This window comes from Lycium barbarum, chromosome 3, assembly GCF_019175385.1.
Source record: "Lycium barbarum isolate Lr01 chromosome 3, ASM1917538v2, whole genome shotgun sequence".
Classification (NCBI taxonomy): domain Eukaryota; kingdom Viridiplantae; phylum Streptophyta; class Magnoliopsida; order Solanales; family Solanaceae; genus Lycium; species Lycium barbarum.
Window position 1 is genome coordinate 17,434,322 of NC_083339.1, and position 20,541 is coordinate 17,454,862.

Here is a 20,541-nt window from a genome sequence, read left to right on the forward strand (position 1 = left end):
TTTCTGCGTACAATAATGTAGGCTCAATACATCAAGGATACGTAGACGTTCGGAAAATCATTTTAGCGGTTGAAAAGGTACCCGAAGTAAGTTTTGTTTAAGGTTTAAGTGTTTTGTTTTTTAAGGTTTTGATTTAAGCGTGTTATTTTTTAATCACGACAAAACATTATTTTGAATATAAATATAATTCTAAAAAATATAGGGAGAAAAACTAGTTGTAAAGTGGTCAAACTTTAGATGGTCATAACTTTGCGCTCGGACGTCCTTTTTATGCGTTTTGTTTTTTGAACTTGCGTATTTTTTCGAGATTTACGCAGACAAACTGCCATAGGCGGTTTGGCCGAGCCGATTTTTGAAAAAACACCTTTTATTCCATTCAATTTCAATTTTCTCCCAAATTGTCCTGAAATTTTCAGTTTTATTTACTTATAAGATGATGATACGCAATATATTTCAACGTAAAAATCCCAGGATAATGTAGCTGTGAATGTCAATTTCACTTCTGCGGTTTCAATTTTTGAAAATAAAGCTGACTAATTTTCTCGACATATAAAGTTGACTAAAATAACCTTACAGTCAAACACTAAGTTTTTTCAAACAAAACTTACTTCGGGTACCTTTTCAACCGCTAAAATGATTATCCGAACGTCTACGTATCCTTGATGTATTGAGCCTACATTATTGTACGCAGAAAAAATATCAAGTTCTATATGAAATATTGACGTTTCGGAGTCTTCACACACGACTAATCATTGGTCAAAGTATGAAAAAGCACTAAGTTTTTTCAAACAAAACTTACTTCGGGCACCTTTTCAACCCCTAAAATGACTATCCGAACGTCTACATATCCTTGATGTATTGAGCCTACATTATTGTACGCAGAAAAAAATATCATGTTCTATATAAAATATTGACGTTTCGGAGTCTTCACGCACGATTAATTATTGATCAAAGTATGAAAAAACACACTAAGTGTTACAAAAAAAAAAGTTTACTAAATTTTTAGTGCTCGAAAAAAAAAAAAAAAAAAAAAAAAAACGTTATTGGTAAAACGTGGACTGGTCCACGTTTTACAAACATATTTAGTAAAACGTGGACCAGTCCACGTTTTACAAATATATTTAGTAAAACGTGAACTGATCCACGTTATGCGTTCAATTTTTTTTTTTTTTAATTTTTCGTGAAAAACTTTGGGGTATAACGTGGATCAACCCACGATATACCCCTTTTGGTATATAAATTTTTGGACATCCCCTTTTGGTAAAAACCGTGTATTTTTATACCCTTTAGGCTCCGGACTCTACATTTTTTTATGCCTAGCAATCGATTCATTTATTTACAATTTTGTATGGTTTAATAAATATGTCTTTAGAATATTTATATTTAAAATGAAGACGTTGATTAGGGTTGTTAAGCGGGCCGTTTCAGCCCGATTCGACCCCACTAAAAGGGTAGGGGTCGGGACAAACATCTAATCACCAAATTTAATGCAAAAATTATATTAGATGATATGCATGATTTTGGAGTTGAGGACCAAGGAGAACTAATTTCTCTTGAAGTAAAGCTTCCTAAAATTTAAAATTAAGTCTAAAGATTTAATTTGATACATTATGCATTTTTTTTTTCTTTTTTCCTCATTTAATTTGTTTGTAGGACGATTTATCCTTCTAGGATAAGAGGTTAATGAACCTGTTGGATGATCAATAAAATCTAGGTAACTATCTAGTTTCTCGATTTTAATTTTTTTGTTTCAACTCCTTAGTTCCCATCCCGATGCTTTATGAGTTTATGTTGTATACCAAACCTTATCAATTCTTAAATTTCAGAGATTTAGTCGTAGTACTGGAACTACTAGTGTTTGCATATTGCACCCCTAATATTCAGTATTTTTTATTGTATACATCTTAGTCTATTCATTTTATTGCGTAACTACAAAAGATTCATTTTTTAAACTATTTAAGAGGGTAAAGCAGTAAAACCACGACAATGAAGCCAACAGCGGCATGAATTGCCATATAAATTAAAGCAGCACCTCAAGTGATGAAGAATGGATCTTCGGCCTAACTCAACCCCAAAAGCTAGCTTAAATGGAAGAGGATTGCCCAAGCTATATAAGGAGACCAAGGACCACTTATCCCGCCGATGAGATTTACCAAGATTTTATTGGGTTTTAATACTTTTAACTTGTACGATTTGAGTAAATCACTTGTATAAGTATGAGTTATTACTATATTTTTCATGATTGTGAAACACAGACAAAAATCCTAGTGATACATATAAATGAAAAAGAAGTGAATTGTTTCATGACGAAGTGCACATAAATTATACTATGGTACATATAAACGGAAAAGAAAGTTAACCTTTGATTCCCTGACGAAATAGTATCGGAGATGTTATTATACTGAAGTATAGTCAGTAACGTTAATCTGAAATCATCATAATTTGGTGTGGTCAATGACATTCTTATACAATTTATTTGACTTTTCTTTCTTAACTTGTGTTGTTTTTTCCTTATTAGAAAAAAACATTACTAGGTAAACTCGAAAGGGCTTAATATGATCGCGCGCAGTGTCGACAAATTAATTAATTTGATAATATACTTCGATAATGCCGGATTGATTTGGTCTCGATTTGACTTTTATTAGTTAATAATACCAAATCAATTATAGTCGTGTTTTTTCTTCAATACCAAATCAAATTAAACCAATCTAATAATGGGGTTCTTTTCCGATTTGACTAGATCTTTCGGTTTAATGCAATTCATCGGTCTTCTTTGTACACCCCTCACTATTGAAAACAGAGGTTTTTTCTACCGATATTCAGTGGAAAATTTGTGTTATAAAGCATGATTTTTCCACCTCATTCCCACTAAATCAACTCACTGAAAAAATGCATGATGGAAAACAGGTTCCCATTAAAATGCTGGAAAACTTCTTAATTTTTTTGTGTGAAAACACTACTATTTAGATTTTCTCACTTACATTCAATGAAAAATAGCCACTGAATATTTTTGAGTAAAAACTTTATTGAGAAAATAGAGATGTTTTAATATTCCCTAAATGGAAGCAATAGATATTTCTTCTTTTGTTGTCAAATAAGTTCCGTACAATCTGACCTTCCAGATGTGATCTTTTTAATTAGACTTAACCACGTTCAATAAGTAGATTAGTAGAATGCATTTGTTTTTCGTTTTTAGGGTGGACGCTCAATATTGAATGCATGTGTCTCCTATCCTAACAAGTATTCTTCCTAACATATGATTGCATTACTAGCTGTAATTTAACTATGTTTTCTAATACAAAAGACACATAATTTAATTATGTTTTCTAATACAAAAGTCACATAACTATCACTTTTTTCACTAAAGTCACTTAATAATATTTTCTAACATAAAAGTCACATAACTATCATTTTTTTTTCACCAAAGTCATTTAACTATGTTTTCTAACACAAAAGTCGCACCTACTGAAAAATTCACTTCTGATGGGTAAAATTTTTATATTCTTTTTTATTTTTAATCTAATAGATACAAACTCAATTAAAAAGAATCGAACCGATTCAAAACTCATATGCAAATATTAAAATACCAAAGGGTGAATAAATTTGAAAAAAAAATGATCACAAGGTTACTTTTTTCTATGCAAATAATAATAACTATTGCTCCGTATAATTCAATTTCCTACTATCCTACAACATTTAACACTTTTCAATATATATTGAAAACAAGGGCCGATAAAAATTCACACAGTTTTGGCTTGAGAACCGTAGAGAGAAGGATCATATATTTGGTGAATCACTGGTTTTGTTTCTTTAACATTTTAATATTTGCATGAGTTTTGGATCGGGTTGAGTCTTTTTAATTGAGTTTGTATCTCTTAGATTAAAAATAAAAAAATATATTAAAATATTACCCATCGGAAGTTGAATTTTCTGTAGGTGCGATCTTTGTGTTAGTAAGCTAAAAGTTTTGTGACTTTTGTGTTAGGAAATATATATAGTTAAGTGACTCGATGAAAAAAGTGATTGTTATGTGACTTTTGTGTTAGAAAGCATAGTTAAGTGATTTTGGCGAAAAAAGTGATAATTTTGTGACTTTTGTGTTAGAAAATATAATTAAGTGACTTTAGTGATAGTTTAAGTAACCATACATAAAATTTAGCCCGCATCATATAATCATATAGAAGCACCAAATATAATAAGCTTTCCCCATAACTGTGTTGACTTTCATTTCCATTGGAATGTTATAGCAGAAAGACATTCTTTACTGCAAGTAAACGAAAAAAATTTGCAGCACTAACAAATGAAGATCACAAACCGAAAGCCAAAAAATACGAATATTTTATACGATCGAACAAAATTACACACATGAAAAAGAAAAAGTCAATGTTAAGCAAACATTAGAAATTACCACCTAGCTAGGTAGTAGGTATCATGCCTGATAATATATTTCGGCTTGGTAAAATAAAAATGCAAAGATTAAAATTTAACTTTAGGATCAGTAGCATTTGATCCCGTGGTCTCTGTAGGAGAATCAGCCGAGGCAAGTTCATGGAATTTTATGAAAATATAACCCAAACCATGGCCTAAAATAGCAACAATGAAAATACCAATGTTGAAGGACATTACAGCAAGCATAACAAAATAAACAAGAACCATTCGAACACTATAATAGATCCCATCTTGAATCAGTCCACCAGCAATGGGCCTCTTGTTCATCATTATCGGACCCATCGACATAATCTCGACACCAAAAGCCGTAAAGAAAACAAAGAACAACGACAATATGTACATGCCTAGGTTATTGTCTGGCCATCCTTTGAATAAGATTGTCACATCTTTACCCCAATAGAAATTCATCTTCATCACCATGTTCATCACCATTGGCATATCATGAGGCATGTCCATGTTTCCATGGTCGTGTGTGTGTGACATTTTGAGGAATTAATTGGAATGATGGAGGGAGAGGGACACAAAGATCAATGAATTGTATTATTTGGAGTTGAGAGTGTGTTCAAATTTATTTGTGATCAGAGTCATTGTTAGCTCAATATAAAGTGAGGGAAAAAACAAGGATGAAAATGACTACTACTATTTTACTGCTTTAATTTGTTGTCTGTTTATTTGGAATGGGCAAGGGAGAATATATTATTGCTGGTGCCAGCCTAAAGACAACAACGTCCGTTATCTTTCATTGTTGAAATGTTAATTTTGGAAAAGAATCTTGCATAGTTTGAATGAGTTACAGAAAGACAACAGCGACCACTTAAAGTAATTCCTACTAGTAACTCTTTTTGGTCCTATCAAAGAAAAGAAGTCATTAATACCATGCATGCTATAATTGAAGTACCAAAGGTGCACCTGCCTGAGGCCAAAGGGCAAAGACAACATATTGTTTGAATGCAACAGAGTTGAGGCTTAGGAGAGTTTTCTATATATCTTCAAGCAGGGGGAAATCTAACTAGACCTTTAATAATGGATTCAATCGAGCAAAATACTTTCGACAAGCAACATTTTTTTTTTCGACACGCAACATAATATGTGGTAAAAACTCAATAGAAGTTTGATAAACATTATTTTTGAATTCAAAGTTTTAATGATATGACAAATTTATGTTAGGATTGGAAAAGTCTTTTATTCATAACCGGAACAGAATTACAATAGGAGGAGCAACTCTCACACTCAACTATTACAAAAAACCAATCCTAAACTGAATACCTATATCTCACTCAAGTGTTTTTTCCTTACTGTTTTTCTCTCTTGCTCTTGGTGATGCTACAAATGATAGAAGACTTCCCTATTTATAGGGATGAAATGAACCTATTGATGTCATTTGTGACTCAAGCAAGCACTTGACAATTTGCCAAATATAAGGAAGATGTTTTCTTCCTTAAAACAAGGAATATGTTTTCTTCCTCAAAACAAGGGAAATGTTTTCTTCCTTGTTTTCTTCCTTAAAATGAGGGAGATGTTTCCTTCCTCAAATTATGGGATGGACCCAACAAATCTCCCCCTCCAGTCCCATACACCTGAAGGGGGATACACTGGCTTTTAGTTTGAGTGTATGCCGACAAGTTCTTTGCACAATTCGAACTTGTCTCTCGGTACCACCTTGGTCAGCATGTCTGCAGGATTGTCGTTTGTGTTGATCTTGGAGAGCTTCAGTTCATGTTGCTCGACTGCTTCTCTGAGCCAGTGATATCTAACGTCAATATGTTTTGTGCGTGAGTGGTACCTCGAGTTTTTGCTGAGATCTATAGCGCTTTGACTATCACAATGAACTGTGTATTCTTCTTGTCGGAAACCCAGTTCTTGAAGGAAACGTTTCAGCCACATAAGCTCCTTCCCAGCTTCAACTACGGCAATGTATTCGGCTTCTGTGGTTGATAGGGCTACACATTTTTGTAACTTGGATTGCCATGACACAGCTCCCCCTGCAAATGTGAATATATAACTCGAAGTTGATTTCCTGCTATCATAATCTCCTGCCATGTCAGCATCAGTGTAACCTTCCAAAATCGGCTTAGCTCCCCCATAGCACAAACATAGTCTGGATGTACCCTTCAGGTACCGTAGTATCCACTTGACAGCTTCCCAATGTATTCTTCCTGGATTTGATAAGTATCTGCTCACAACACCGACATCATGAGTAATGTCTGGCCTTGTGCACACCATTGCATACATCAAACTTCCAACTGCTGAAGAGTAGAGCACTGCTTTCATCTTCTTCTTTTCTTCTTCGGAAGAAGGACAACTTTCCTTGCTCAACTTGAAGTGATTTTCTAGTGGAGTACCAACAGGCTTGGTATTTTTCATGTTGAACCTTTTGATCACGCGTTCAACGTATTCCTCTTGTGACAAGAACAACTTCTTTGCCTTTCGATCACGAATGATTTTCATGCCCAAGATATGTTGTGCAGGGCCTAAGTCTTTCATATCAAAGAACTTAGACAAATCTTTCTTCAAGTTGTTGATCATAGTTGCATCCTGGCCTACTATCGGCATATCATCCACATAGAGCAGAAGGATGATAAATTTTCCATCGGGGAACTTCTTCAAGTACACATAATGATCTGCAGTTGTTCTTTTGTATTGATGTTTCAGCATGAATGAGTTGAACTTTTTGTACCATTGCCTTGGGGCTTGTTTGAGACCGTAGAGACTCTTCCTTAACTTGCAAACGAGATGCTCTTTCTTTGGGATTCGGAAACCATCGGGCTGCTCCATATATATTTCTTCCTCCAAATCACTATGCAGAAAAGTTGTTTTCACGTCCATCTGCTCAAGTTCAAGATCCATACTTGCCACCAATCCGAGAACCACTCGGATAGACATCATCTTCACAACCGGCGAAAAAATCTCATCAAATTCGATTCCTTCCTTCTGTTGGAAACCTTTGACTACGAGCCTTGCCTTGTACTTCACGATATTTTCGCTAGCATCTTTCTTGAGCTTGAAAACCCATTTGTTCTTCAAGGCCTTCTTTCCCGGAGGAAGTTTCACCAACTCATATGTTTGATTCTTTTGTAAAGAATTCATTTCTTCCTCCATGGCCTGTCGCCAATTAGATTTTTCACGATGAGATTGAGCTTCTTGAAATCTCTCTGGCTCCCCCTCGCTGGTAAGAAGGATCCATTCTGTTGGCGAGTATGACCTTTGAGGGATTAACCCTCGTTCAGAACGTCGAACTTGATTATTTCCAGCTGCGTCTTGGGGTGAAGGCTCCCCCTGCTCAAGAATTTCTTCATTTTGATCATCGTCAACATCTGCCGGATCAATGTTTTTTTGTTCATCATGGACATTATCATGAAGTTCCTCGTTGTTGAGAGGAATGTGTGGTGATTCAGGGACATCATCTGGAGCATGATAACTTCGTTTCTTGTTGACTGTTGAAGCACACTCATGAAACTAGTTTTCATGGAACACGACATCTCTACTTCGAATCACTTTCTTCATTTCGGGATCCCACAGCCTGTATTCGAACTCTTGATCTCCATAGCCGATAAAGATACACGGAGTTGATTTGAGATCAAGCTTCTGCCTCAACTCCTTAGATACATGCACAAATGCCTTGCACCCGAACACTTTCAAGTGAGAATATGAAATATATTTCCCAGAACATATCTTTTCTGGAACTTTAAAGTTCAATGGGACTGAAGGTGACCTGTTTATAAGATAGCAAGATGTCAGAACAGCTTCGCCCCAGAATGGCTTTGGCATTTTAGCCATACTGGGCATGCATCGGACTTTCTCAACAATAGTGCGGTTCATTCTTTCAGCTACACCGTTATGTTGTGGTGTTCGTGGCACCGTTTTCTCATGTTTGATCCCATGTTCAGCACAATATGCCAAAAACTCCCGGGAAGGGTACTCGCCTCCATTGTCGGATCGGAGGCATTTCAGCTTCTTTCCAGTCTCTCTTTCTACCATAGCATGGAATGTCTTGAAACGATCGAATACTTGATCCTTCGATTTAAGACAATAAGCCCAAACCTTTCGTGATGCGTCGTCGATGAATGTCACGAAGTATTTGCTACCACTAAGAGATTCTTCTTCAATGGGTCCACACACGTCAGAGTGGACAAGGCTCAGCAACTCGGAACGATTCTTTCTGGTGGAACTGAAAGAAATTCTATGTTGTTTCCTGAATAAACAGTGATAACAGGGATCCAAAGTTACGTCTTTATCTATTGAGATGGATTCTTTCTTTGCAAGAGTCGTCAATCCCTTCAGACTCATGTGGCCCAATCGTCTATGCCACAAGTTTGGCGATGTCTCTTCTTCAACTGCATTGAGACTCGGTCGATACAACTTTACATTGGTTTTGTAAAGAGTACCACAAATATGTCCTCTAGCAATAACCATAGAGCCTTTGGACAGCTTCCACGTACCATCCTTGAACAGATTTCCATACCCCTGTCGATCCAGAGCTACTCCTGAGATCAGATTCAATCTCAGATCCGGAACATGACGAACCTCTTTTAACACAAGTGAGCTTCCATTGCTGGTTTTTATGTGCACATCACCAATGCCAACAATGCTCGAGAAACTGGTGTTTCCCATCTTCACAACGCCGTGGTCTCCAGATTTATAAGTACTGAACAAATCCCGGTGTGGAGTGGCATGGAATGATGCAGCAGTATCAATCACCCACTCAATATCATTTGTGCCCACGTGTAGGCATGCTTCCTTTCCGCATGTAACAAGTGCAATGTCTGGTGACACGGTGACCATGGTCTCACCATCTTCCTTGCTCGAACTCTGGTTAGTTTGAGGCTGCTCCCGTTTAAGCTTTCGACACTCCACCTTCTTGTGGCCATAGTTGCCACAATAGTTACAATAGCCCTCGAACCAAGTGTTGGTATCGACGGACTTTCCCCGCTCTCGTGATCTCCCTCGAACTTGAGATCTTCCTCTACTTTGACCTCGACCTCTACCTTTGCCTCGGCCTCTTCCTCTACCTCCGCTTCTACCCCCGTTGCGTCCACTATTTTCATAAACAAGGGCATATGATTGATCTACCCCGGCTTCTTTTCTTCGCGATTCCTCGTTTATTAAGGCGTCTGTGACCATCTGCATGGTCACCTTACCATTGGGGGCGGAATTACTGAGAGTGACGACAAGAGTCTCCCAACTATTAGGTAGAGAACTTAGGAGCAAGATTGCTTGCTCCTCATCTTTGAGAACCCATTCGGCTGCACTTAGCTGGTTCACGAGATCTTGGAACTGACTTGTGTGTTCTGTGACAGAGGTACCGCTACGTAGCTTGTGATTTACCAATCGCCTCATCAACAATGTTTTATTTCGATCCGTTTTTGCTTGGTACATGCTCCCAAGCTTTTCCCAAAGTTTGTAAGCACTCGTTTCCTGCGCGACATGATGGAATACACTATGGTCAATCCACTGTCGAATTTGTGCGACCGTTTTCCTATTCATCCTTGCCCATTCTTCATCTGTCTTCTTGTCGGGTTTGACACCTTTATTTTCGAGTGGCTCGGCTAAATCCTTCAAATTTAACAAGTCCTCCATACGAGGTTTTCACATGTTATAATTTGAGGATGTTAGCGGAATCATGGTATCCGATGATGATTTCTCCATGATAAAGTGCACCTAATCTGCTTGTACTGGACTGTGGAAGCAGAATCAGGAAAAACGGGACTCACGGTTGAATCCAGAATGGTCGAAAACTTAGGGAACCGGTCTGACCAATCTGAAAAACGGACAAAAACAGAGTGAACCGGGCTGCACTAATTCAAATCGAACCGGGCCGGTTTAATCACTGGCTGGTTGAAAGAGTCAACAAAAGGATGATGTGGCAATTGGACTTTGATCAGATCTGGTTCTGGTGAAACGGGTTGGTCTGGACAAAACGGGTTGGTCGTATCGGGTTTCTCCGGTCGTCTTCTCCGGCGAGCTGGTGGTCGGAAGGTGGCGGAGCGGCGACGACGATGGTGGACAGAGAAACTTTGACTGGAATTTTGAAGGCCTTCCGGTGGTCGAACAATTCCGAAAAATATATATTCGGAATCCTCGGAACGAGATCTTTCTAATGGTATACTAAGAGCACAATTTTGGGACAAAAAATTTTTGACTGAAAATTTTACGAAACTTTAAAAGATTGGCCTGGAAGATTAACCAAGCTCTTGATACCACTTGTTAGGATTGGAAAAGTCTTCTATTCATAACCGGAACAGAATTACAATAGGAGGAGCAACTCTCACACTCAACTATTACAAAAAACCAATCCTAAATTGTATACCTATATCTCACTCAAGTGTTTTCCTTACTGTTTTTCTCTCTTGCTCTTGGTGATGCTACAAATGATAGAAGACTTCCCTATTTATAGGGATGAAATGAACCTATTGATGTCATTTGTGACTCAAGCAAGCATTTGACAATTTGCCAAATATAAGGAAGATGTTTTCTTCCTTAAAATAAGGAATATGTTTTCTTCCTCAAAACAAGGGAAATGTTTTCTTCCTTAAAATGAGGGAGATGTTTCCTTCCTCAAATTATGGGATGGACCCAACAATTTAGTGCTAACAATCTTAAAGGTCGAAACCATCATATTAACATTCCAAATTCGTCTGTCTTTCAATTAATACTGCCAAACTAAGGATGTGCCGTTGGATTTAACTTTTATACAATGTAAAGTGTCAATGGTTTTTACACATTCAGCATAATTTAACTTATTGCAACAAATTATTTTTCTTATCATTTGAGATAATTATAATGTCACTTAATATAAGTAGTTGCCTATAATAATTTTTTTAAGTGGCCTGATATACAGTAAAAAGATCCTATATATTGCACCAACATTCAAACGAGTTGAGAGCGTATATGTACAGTAAGTGTCAGCACCATTGTCGTAAACAAAAGTCTTCCATTCCCCTCACAATTTATGTGACATAGCTTGAATTGACACCAATTTAAGAAAAAGTGATAACTTTTGAAACTTGTGTGTCATAGCCTTCACGTGACTAAAAAACTTTTGACCTTGTGACTTTAAACAAGTCATAATATTTGTGTGTTATATATAATAACTTCTCATTAGGGTTAATTATTTCAATATTGAGAAGTGTATCATATATATATATATTTTATTTTTTATTTTTTTTGGAATGGAACAAATAGAAAAATGTGTTACATAAACTCGAATGAAGGAGTTGCATTTTTTACTTTTCAGTTTCTTTGAAAGGTGTGATAAGGCACAAATACTAGAAAACCTTGGGTTGGGGGATTTTTTTAGGGGCGGGTGTGTGTGTTGGGGGGGGGGGGTGGGATAGGAGGAAAAAAATGACATTTGATAAAATAGGAACTGCTGTAACAATTGAACTAAGTATTTAACTTCATTGTGTTTTTATTGCCCTAAAATAAAAGCTGGCACAAGGAGATGCACATTCTATTCATAATATAGAACCGACTTTTAATCATATCGTAATTGTTTAATTTCAAGAATTTTTGTTTTCTGGGCATAATTCTGTCTCTACTTTATCGCCTAGTACATATAGTGTCAACAATGGTACGTGAATGTGTATGGTCCGCAATTTTCGTCCACATATTTGTTTTTATAGTAATCTGATAATTGAAACCCGCTAGTCGGATTAATCTGAAATTATGTGGTGTAAGACCATTAAAAGAGAAAAGTTCCCTACTGAATAGTTTTCATTCTGCGTATGGCCCATTACATGCACTTTAATCGAAATTAGCAGATTACTAATTGATCTTCCAAGTTATTAGTATATCAGACTTGTTACAGAATATGTGTATGGTTTTGAATGAGGAAATGATCTCTTAAACTCATACCAATAGTTGCACTGAACATAATAAATTAGTATGCTGGAAAACTGCCAGGCTTTCAAGAAAGCACTAATCACATATATAACAGTAGCAACTTCTCAGATAGTACATGACTCGCTATTCATTGGATGATCATTATGATATTGGTATATCTTACAAACAAAATTTCCCATAGCATGACCAGAAACAGCCACCAAGAAAAACCTGAAATCAGTGGTGATGACAGAGATGATAACCAAGTAAGATATAAACATCCTCAAACCATGAAATCCAGCATCTAGTAAAACACTTTGGTAGCTTCTGTCTTCTAATTTCTTCATGGTAAGAGAGTACAAAGAACAGAACTCGGACATAAAGGCAAGCAAAAAAATCAGGCAGAGAGAAAAGCAATAGTCCATTTGAGCTTCAAAATCAGGACTTCCTGGAAATAGTCTCATCACATATGATTTCCAGTAGCTTGGGCTTTGAAATGTTTCTTTTGAAGAATTTGGATCAATTAGTAGAAAAGAAAGTAGAGAACTTGGACTAACAGAGTAATTGGACATCTGATAATGTTTTTCTTTATATTGGGATCACTACCGTGCTTTGATAATTGAGAAATTTGTTTGTTCAATTATAAATAGATGGGGCAAATTGAAAGTGAGTGGAGTAGTAAGATAAAAGTAATGTAAGAATTTATGTACCATAGTCACATAAATAATTAGTTGGCATTCATAATCATCACAAAGACTATATATTATCAAATTCTTATTTGCAATTATGAAGAGTGATTTCTACTTCTAATACATGACCAATCATTCCTTTCTTTAGATATGATAGAGCTTCTTTCAAGCTTTGCGTTTACGATTCCTATAGCATCCAATTAATCTCGGACTGATCAGGCCCAACTATCTTGAGGCTATAATCTGATATAATTGGTGTAATACTGACATTTTTTTCTTAGGCTCTGTATGTGTTGGTATCATGTTGAATTATCTGATCACGATCACCTCATCATCAAAAAATTAAATTATGAGAAAGAGCATACTTAAATTTTAATTCCTTAAGTACGTCTTCTACACTAATGACGACCAAAACAATACTTTTTGCTCAAAAATATAGAAAACAAAAGAAAAGAAGCAATGAAAGAAATAGAAGTTGTACCATTTATTTAAAAAAGTAGTTACTACTAATATTACACAAGCATATGTCAAACTCACTTTCTTTTCTCTCCATATTAAGCAGTACTAAAACTTTTTACTCTCTTTATTTTACTTCTCGTTCCACAAGTATATGTGGAGTACCAAACAAGACATACCATCAAATTCAAACATTTAATTAATTAATCAATTGAAACAGTTCTAATATGGTGGTGGTTCTTGGTAGTTTCCTTCTTAGGAACAGTGATAGTGAGGACTCCATTCTCCATGGATGACTTCACATAATCAGCCCTAGAATTCAGAGGTAGTGAAAAAGAAGTGAAGAATTTCCCACTGCTTCGTTCATAATGGTGCCAATTATCTTCTTTCTTCATTCTCTTTTCCCCAGTAATCTTCAGCATTTTGTCATCCTCCACCTACAGGAGAGACGAATGTAGCATATAACTAATTAATGGGTTGAACTGAACTTAGTGTTTTTGACGCGGAGCATAAATTTACACTTTCTTATTCCAAAAAGAATGACACTATTTTTTTATTTGTGTTCCAAAAAGAATGATACTATTTTCTTATTAGTGTGTTAGAAATAGAATGACACATTTCTTAATTTGGTAGGTCAAAATTTTGGAAAAATAGTATCTTAAAATGAGGAAAATTACTTTCTTAGTAAAAGTAGGAAAAACAAGTTTTCACAAGTGACATTCTATACGAATTATCTCTTTCCCACCCTCTAACACACCCTACCTCACCCTCACCCTCACCAAGCCCACACCCCTACGTACCCGCACCCCTAAAGCCCCACCCCACCAACCTTACCCCCACCCAAGATCCATAGTGGTTGCCTAGATTATATATAAATGTTTTTGATACAATATAATATTTTCTGCTTACTTACTAATAGGGGCTATATATATATAGCCTATTTTATAGTGCACTTGAACCCATGGTCTCCCGTCAAACCAGGTATTTTACGTATTATTTTTTAGAATTGATCTAATATTATATGCTAACACTCATGTTCTAAAAAGGCTAAATAGTACACTTGGTTGAATGATGAGTTGTCTAGTTGGAGGAATAGGGATCAGTTCCCACTTAATACACTTTAAGAAAAAGTTAAGATCACCACTAATTTTTCAGAAAAAACTTTTTTTGTCAAAAATATTTTCTTTCGTACCAAACACACCCTTAGTGACAAGTTCTTAAAAGTATATGTTTGTTTCTTAAAATTCGTGTGCAGTCAAACTATACCATATAAATTGAAACATAACACGTACATATATTAAAAATCACTAAAATTTTAACTAATTTTTAAATCCAATATTTCAAAAATATAATAGTTTCAATTGTAAGAACCTAAAGGTATCCATTACCTGTACTTTCACGTCTTCTTTCTTGTAGCCATGCAAGTTAGCCCTAAAGACATGTGCCTCTGGTGTTTCTTTATACTCGATTTGCGCCATCGTTGCAGGAGCATGGTGGAAAGATGGCGCTGGGGCTATGAGAGATCGAGGAGATTCGAGATAAAATTCATGGAAAGGATCCCAAACTTCATGAGCAAAAGGGTCGTGCACTTTGTGTGCTTGGTGGGAATAAGTATCATACACTTGGTGTGTATTGTGAGAATAAGGATCATGTACCGGGTGTGAATGGTGAGAATAAGGATCATGTACCGGGTGTGAATGGTGAGAATAAGGATCCTTCACTTGCTGTGCATGGTGAGAATAAGGATCATAAACTTGCTGTGCATGGTTCCTTCGACCACCAAATCCAGGCACGAGGGACATTTTTTTTAACTGTTTATAAGGGAGAAAACTGAATGTGATGATATATGGGGTTTCTTGTTGAAAGTATTATGAATCGGATAAGGTATTTATAGGGTAAAGATTTAGAAGTTTCAAGAAATGCAATATTTTGAGAGGGATGTAAAGTTGAGGAGATGGTGTAACATGGAAGATTAATTTTACGGCTGAAATTAAAGAGAATGGAATTCCTTGAGGATGTGATAGAGACCATGTGGAAAAAATGAGATTCGATCTTTATCAGAATTAGAACAAAAAACGGAGAAAAATACACTAGCTCAGTTCTTGTACTGTGGAAAAATGCCTTTGGTTCCCCGTGTCGACAATTGGATAGAAAATAGGATTTTCCTCCAAGCGGAGCTTATATTTTTTTACAAATTAGAGCGATAAAGGATTGAATTTCAGTGGATTGTGACAACAAGGACTCTGTCACTTACAATGCCAGTAGTGCATTTAAGTTTTCTGCAAAGAATTCTATCCGTCACTACATGAAAATTTTACTTCAAGGCGGTCACCCTCCGAGCAAAGCTTATAGTATTAGTTTAAATATGAAGATTGGGGAGAAAATATACATGAACACATATATTTTAGAAAGAAGCTGATGATAAATAAAAAGAACTTCAAAAACAGAACAAGATTTCAATATTTCATTTTAAGAAGGTTCACAGTATTGATTTTCTTAGGGGTTCGATGTTTCTATTTTGCTCAATTACCCAACTTGATCCACACATGTATATCAGCCAGCTAGTACAAGAATAATCGTTGTCATTTTATGTCTGTTGAAAATGCAGTTTGGAAATTGGACGGGTCAACTCTAATTCTGTTCACATCTATACTTTATTCGATCCGGTCTTTCATTTGTGCTCACAACTTTAATTATACGATCCCATCCAGATGGAATGTCACATAATATGAATTTAGAGAGTGTAAGCATTGTGTCCATAGGCTTGATTTTACAAGATCCTACGTCATCGGGTGATCAATTCCATACACATTCAATCGACAGCCTTGCTGATGCAGGGCTACAACTTTTGTTGGTATTTATCTAGAAGTGTATTGCGGTATAATATCTTTATATTATTTGATATTATTTGGTAGCATATTTGTAGGGAGATAATTACCATATATTAGTTAGTTTCCTTGTTTCACTAGGATCTTAGTTTCCTTGTTTCACTAGGGTTCAAGATTGTATCCTATATATATTCTCTCTTGGTGAATGAATGGAACAAGTCAAGATTGTATAGTTTCTACATGGTATCAGGCCACACGTTTTTCTCTTCATCGTAAATTTCCATGGCCGGTGACGCCGTACCTCCTCCACCACCACCCAAAATTGAGTTTAATTCTCCCTATTTTCTCGGTCCTCAAGACCGACCCGGGGACTATATCACGCCTACTCGTTTCAAGAGCGCATCAGATAACGCTGCCGTCGGTCAGCACTTTACTTCCGATCAATGGAAGGCTATTACGGGATTTTTTGGTAATGCTACAATTCCCAAAAATCGCTTGAATGGTAAGTTTGATGTTTTTTCTTGGATTATTGACACTGGTGCTACTCATCATGTTACCGGTGAGAAATCTTGGTTGTTTGATGTTCATACTGTTGATTGTCCTATTGGTTTGCCTAATGGTGAAAAGGTGCTTGCTTCTTTGGAAGGTTCTGTTCGACTGTCAGATAAAATCACCTTACATCATGTCCTTTATGTGCCTTATTTACGTTGCAACTTACTCTCCGTCCCCCAACTTACTCATAATTTACAAACTATTGTCTCTTTTAATTCTTATATGTGTGCTATTCATGACCCACTGAAGGAGCTGATTGGAACGGGAGTTAGGAGGGACGGACTATACTATTTTAGCAAACCGGACGAACTATACTATTTTAGCAAACCGGACGTGGTGCAACATGTGTCTACTGTCGTGGCAACGTCCGCATTGGAATTGTGGCATCGACGATTGGGGCATCCTTCCGAGAGAGTAGTTAAGTTGCTTCCTCATGTCAGTAGTGATAAGAGTAGTTTAGCAAAGGATTGTGAAGTGTGTTTACGTGCTAAGCATCCTAGAGACAAATTTCCTTTAAGTGATAATAATGCATCTGGAATATTTGAGAAAATACATTGTGATTTGTGGGGCCCATATCGCCATGTTTCGTCGTGTGGAGCTCGTTATTTTTTAACAATTGTTGTTGATTTTTCCCGAGCTGTTTGGATTTACTTGTTGGTTGATAAAACAGAAGTGTTTCCGATGTTTATGGCTTTTGTTGCTATGGTTGATCGACAATTTACTCAAACAATTAAAGTTGTACAAAGTGATAATGGTACAGAATTTAATTGTTTGATCGATTATTTTTCCGCCACTGGTATTTTGTTTCAAACCTCTTGTGTGGGTACTCCGCAACAGAATGGGAGGGTAGAGAGGAAGCATAAACATGTGTTGAATGTTGTGAGGGCTCTCAGATTTCAGGCCAATTTGCCTATTTTTTCCTGGGGTGAATGTGTTCTTGCTGCATCTCATCTCATAAATCGTATCCCCACACCCAAATTGGAAAATAAAACACCTTTTGAAATTTTATTCAATAAACCTCCTTCTTTTGATGCTATTCGTACTTTTGGGTGTTTGTGTTTTGCTCATAATCAAAAAACTCAGGGTGACAAATTTGCTAGTCGGAGCAGAAAGTGTTTGTTTGTGGGATATCCATTTGGTAAGAAGGGGTGGCGGTTGTTTGATCTTGATACGAATGAATTTTTTGTCTCTCGTGATGTAAAGTTTGTGGAGGATGTGTTTCCTTTTGCTTGTCCGGAAGATGTTAATATTTCGTCTAGTTTTTTTGATGAGGGTGCTGAAATTGATCGTGATTTTATGGTGTACGGGGATGAATTAGGGGACGAAGTTAATAGTTCGGAGGCTGCCGAGCAGCAGCCGCAAACCACTGCCCAACCAGCGCCTGCTGGCAGCCAGGTCGAGCTGCAGCCAGCGGCCACTGTCCAGCCCGCTGGGAACCCAGCGCCAGCTGGCAGCGCGGCTGCCAACAGCCACTGTACAGCCCGCTGGGAACCCAGCGCCCGCTAGCAGCGAGGGGGGGGGGGGGGCAGCAACACCATACCCCAGTCACGAATGTGGAAGGTGGCTTGGGGAGTGGTTTTAGGGAGAAATTTCTCTCTGTTGTGCTTCGTGATTATGTGACACACTCAGTTTTTGCTAATAGTCCGTCCCCTACAACTCCTGTTAACAATCAATCCTCAGGTACTCCCTATCCTTTGGCACACTATATTAATTGTGACAATTTTTCTGTAAATTATCGTAAGTTTCTTGTAGCTATTATTTCGGGTAAGGATCCTAAGACCTTCAAAGAAGCCATGAAACACGAAGGTTGGAGACATTCAATGAAAGAAGAGATACGTGCATTGGAAGACAATAGTACATGGACTTTGGAACATCTTCCTCCGGGTAAGAAAACACTTGGTAATCAGTGAGTGTATAAGACCAAGTTTTTGTCAAATGGAGATGTGGAACGGCTCAAATCGCGCTTGGTTGTGTTGGGAAATCATCAACAAGCGGGGATTGACTACAATGAAACTTTTGCTCCGGTCGCCAAGATGACTACTGTTCGATCCTTCCTAGCCATTGCAGCATCCAAATATTGGGAACTTCACCAAATGGATGTTCATAATGCCTTTTTACATGGTGACCTTGATGAGGAGGTGTATATGAAGCTCCCTCCCGGGTTTGAAAGTCCAGATCCTACGTTGGTATGTCGTTTGCGCAAATCGCTGTATGGGTTGAAATAGGCCCCTAGATGTTGGTTTGCAAAATTGGTGACTGCTTTGAAAGGGTACGGTTTCCTTCAATCTTATTCTGATTATTCTCTTTTTACATTTACTAGAGGGAATATTCAGATTAATATCTTGGTTTATGTTGATGATCTTATTATTTCTGGGAATGATTCCGCTGCACTTGCAACTTTCAAAGCCTATTTGAGTGATTGTTTCAAAATGAAAGACCTTGGGTCTCTCAAATATTTTTTGGGTATTGAAGTAGCTCGTAGTTCATTAGGGTTGTTTTTGTGTCAATGCAAGTATACTCTTGATATTATCTCTGAAGCAGGATTGTTAGGTGCAAAGCAAAGTGGGTTCCCTATTGAGCAAAATCATAAACTTGGCCTAGCAAATGGAGATTTGTTGTCGGATCCGGAGGTCTACTGTAGATTAGTCGGGCATTTGATTTATTTGGGGGTCACTCGACCGGACTTGGCATATTCTGTTCATATTTTGTCTCAATTCATGCAAGAACCCCGGATTGAACATTGGGAAGCGGCCTTACGAGTGGTCCGTTATTTGAAAGGCACACCAGGACAGGGTATTTTGTTACGTGCCGACAGTGAGTTGACTTTGCAGGGATGGTGTGATTCTGATTGGGCGGCTTGTCCGCTTACTCGTCGTCGTTGACAGGTTGGCTAGTATTTCTAGGTCAATCTCCCATCTCTTGGAAGACAAAGAAGCAGCACACAGTTTCTAGATCTTCTGCAGAGGCTGAATATAGGTCCATGGCTGCGGTCACTTGTGAGTTGAAGTGGCCGAGAGGTCTGTTGTTGAGTTTAGGTATACAACATCCCAAGGCGATCAAATTGTTTTGTGATAGTCAGTCCGCTTTGCACATCGCAAAAAATCCGATTTTCCATGAACGAACAAAGCACATTGAGGTAGATTGTCACTTTGTTCGTGATGCAATTAATGAAGGTTTGATTTCTCCGTCACACGTTTCAACATCTTCACAATTGGCAGACATTTTTACCAAAGCTCTCGGCAAAACTCAGTTTGACTTCTTGCTTTCCAAGTTGGGCATTTTTGATTCCCATGCTCCAACTTGAGGGGGGGGGGGGGGGGGGGGTATTGCGGTATAATATCTTTATATTATTTGATATTATTTGGTAGCATATTTGTAGGGAGATAATTACCATTTATTAGTTAGTTTCCTTGTTTCACTAGGGTTCAAGATTGTATCCTATATATATTCTCTCTTGGTGAATGAATGGAACAAGTTAAGATTGTATAATTTCTACAAAGTGACTCAAAATTTATGTAGGTCTTTTCGACAAGACACAATATTTTGTGAAAGGGCATTTTCCATTTTTTAAAGAATACACTTATTCTTTGGGAAAAGGTGCATACAATCTATAAAGGGTATGTGTATGTACTTTTGAAAAGAGAGGGTCAATACATCGACAACCCTTCAAATTTGTCAGTCAATTTCATTTAGACACTCAAACTACAACTTCTTTCGATTGAAGCCCTAAACACGTGATAATGTTT

At 37.2% G+C, this 20,541-nt stretch overlaps 2 protein-coding genes across 2 annotated transcripts; both read right to left on the reverse strand.

The window, feature by feature from the left end:
* Positions 1 to 4,476: 4,476 nt before the first annotated feature.
* LOC132630420 (copper transporter 1-like) lies at positions 4,477 to 4,905 on the reverse strand. Its single transcript, XM_060345996.1, has one exon. It carries the CDS (start codon positions 4,903 to 4,905, stop codon positions 4,477 to 4,479), a length of 429 nt encoding a protein of 142 aa, XP_060201979.1.
* An 8,514-nt stretch (positions 4,906 to 13,419) lies between these two features.
* Positions 13,420 to 15,287, reverse strand: LOC132630591 (18.1 kDa class I heat shock protein-like). Its single transcript, XM_060346161.1, has 2 exons — positions 14,804 to 15,287; positions 13,420 to 13,852 (listed from the first exon to the last, which is right to left on the reverse strand). The coding sequence occupies exons 1-2, from the start codon at positions 15,215 to 15,217 to the stop codon at positions 13,619 to 13,621; spliced, it is 648 nt and encodes a 215-aa protein (XP_060202144.1). The 5' UTR covers positions 15,218 to 15,287; the 3' UTR covers positions 13,420 to 13,618.
* Between the last annotated feature and the right edge of the window lie 5,254 nt (positions 15,288 to 20,541).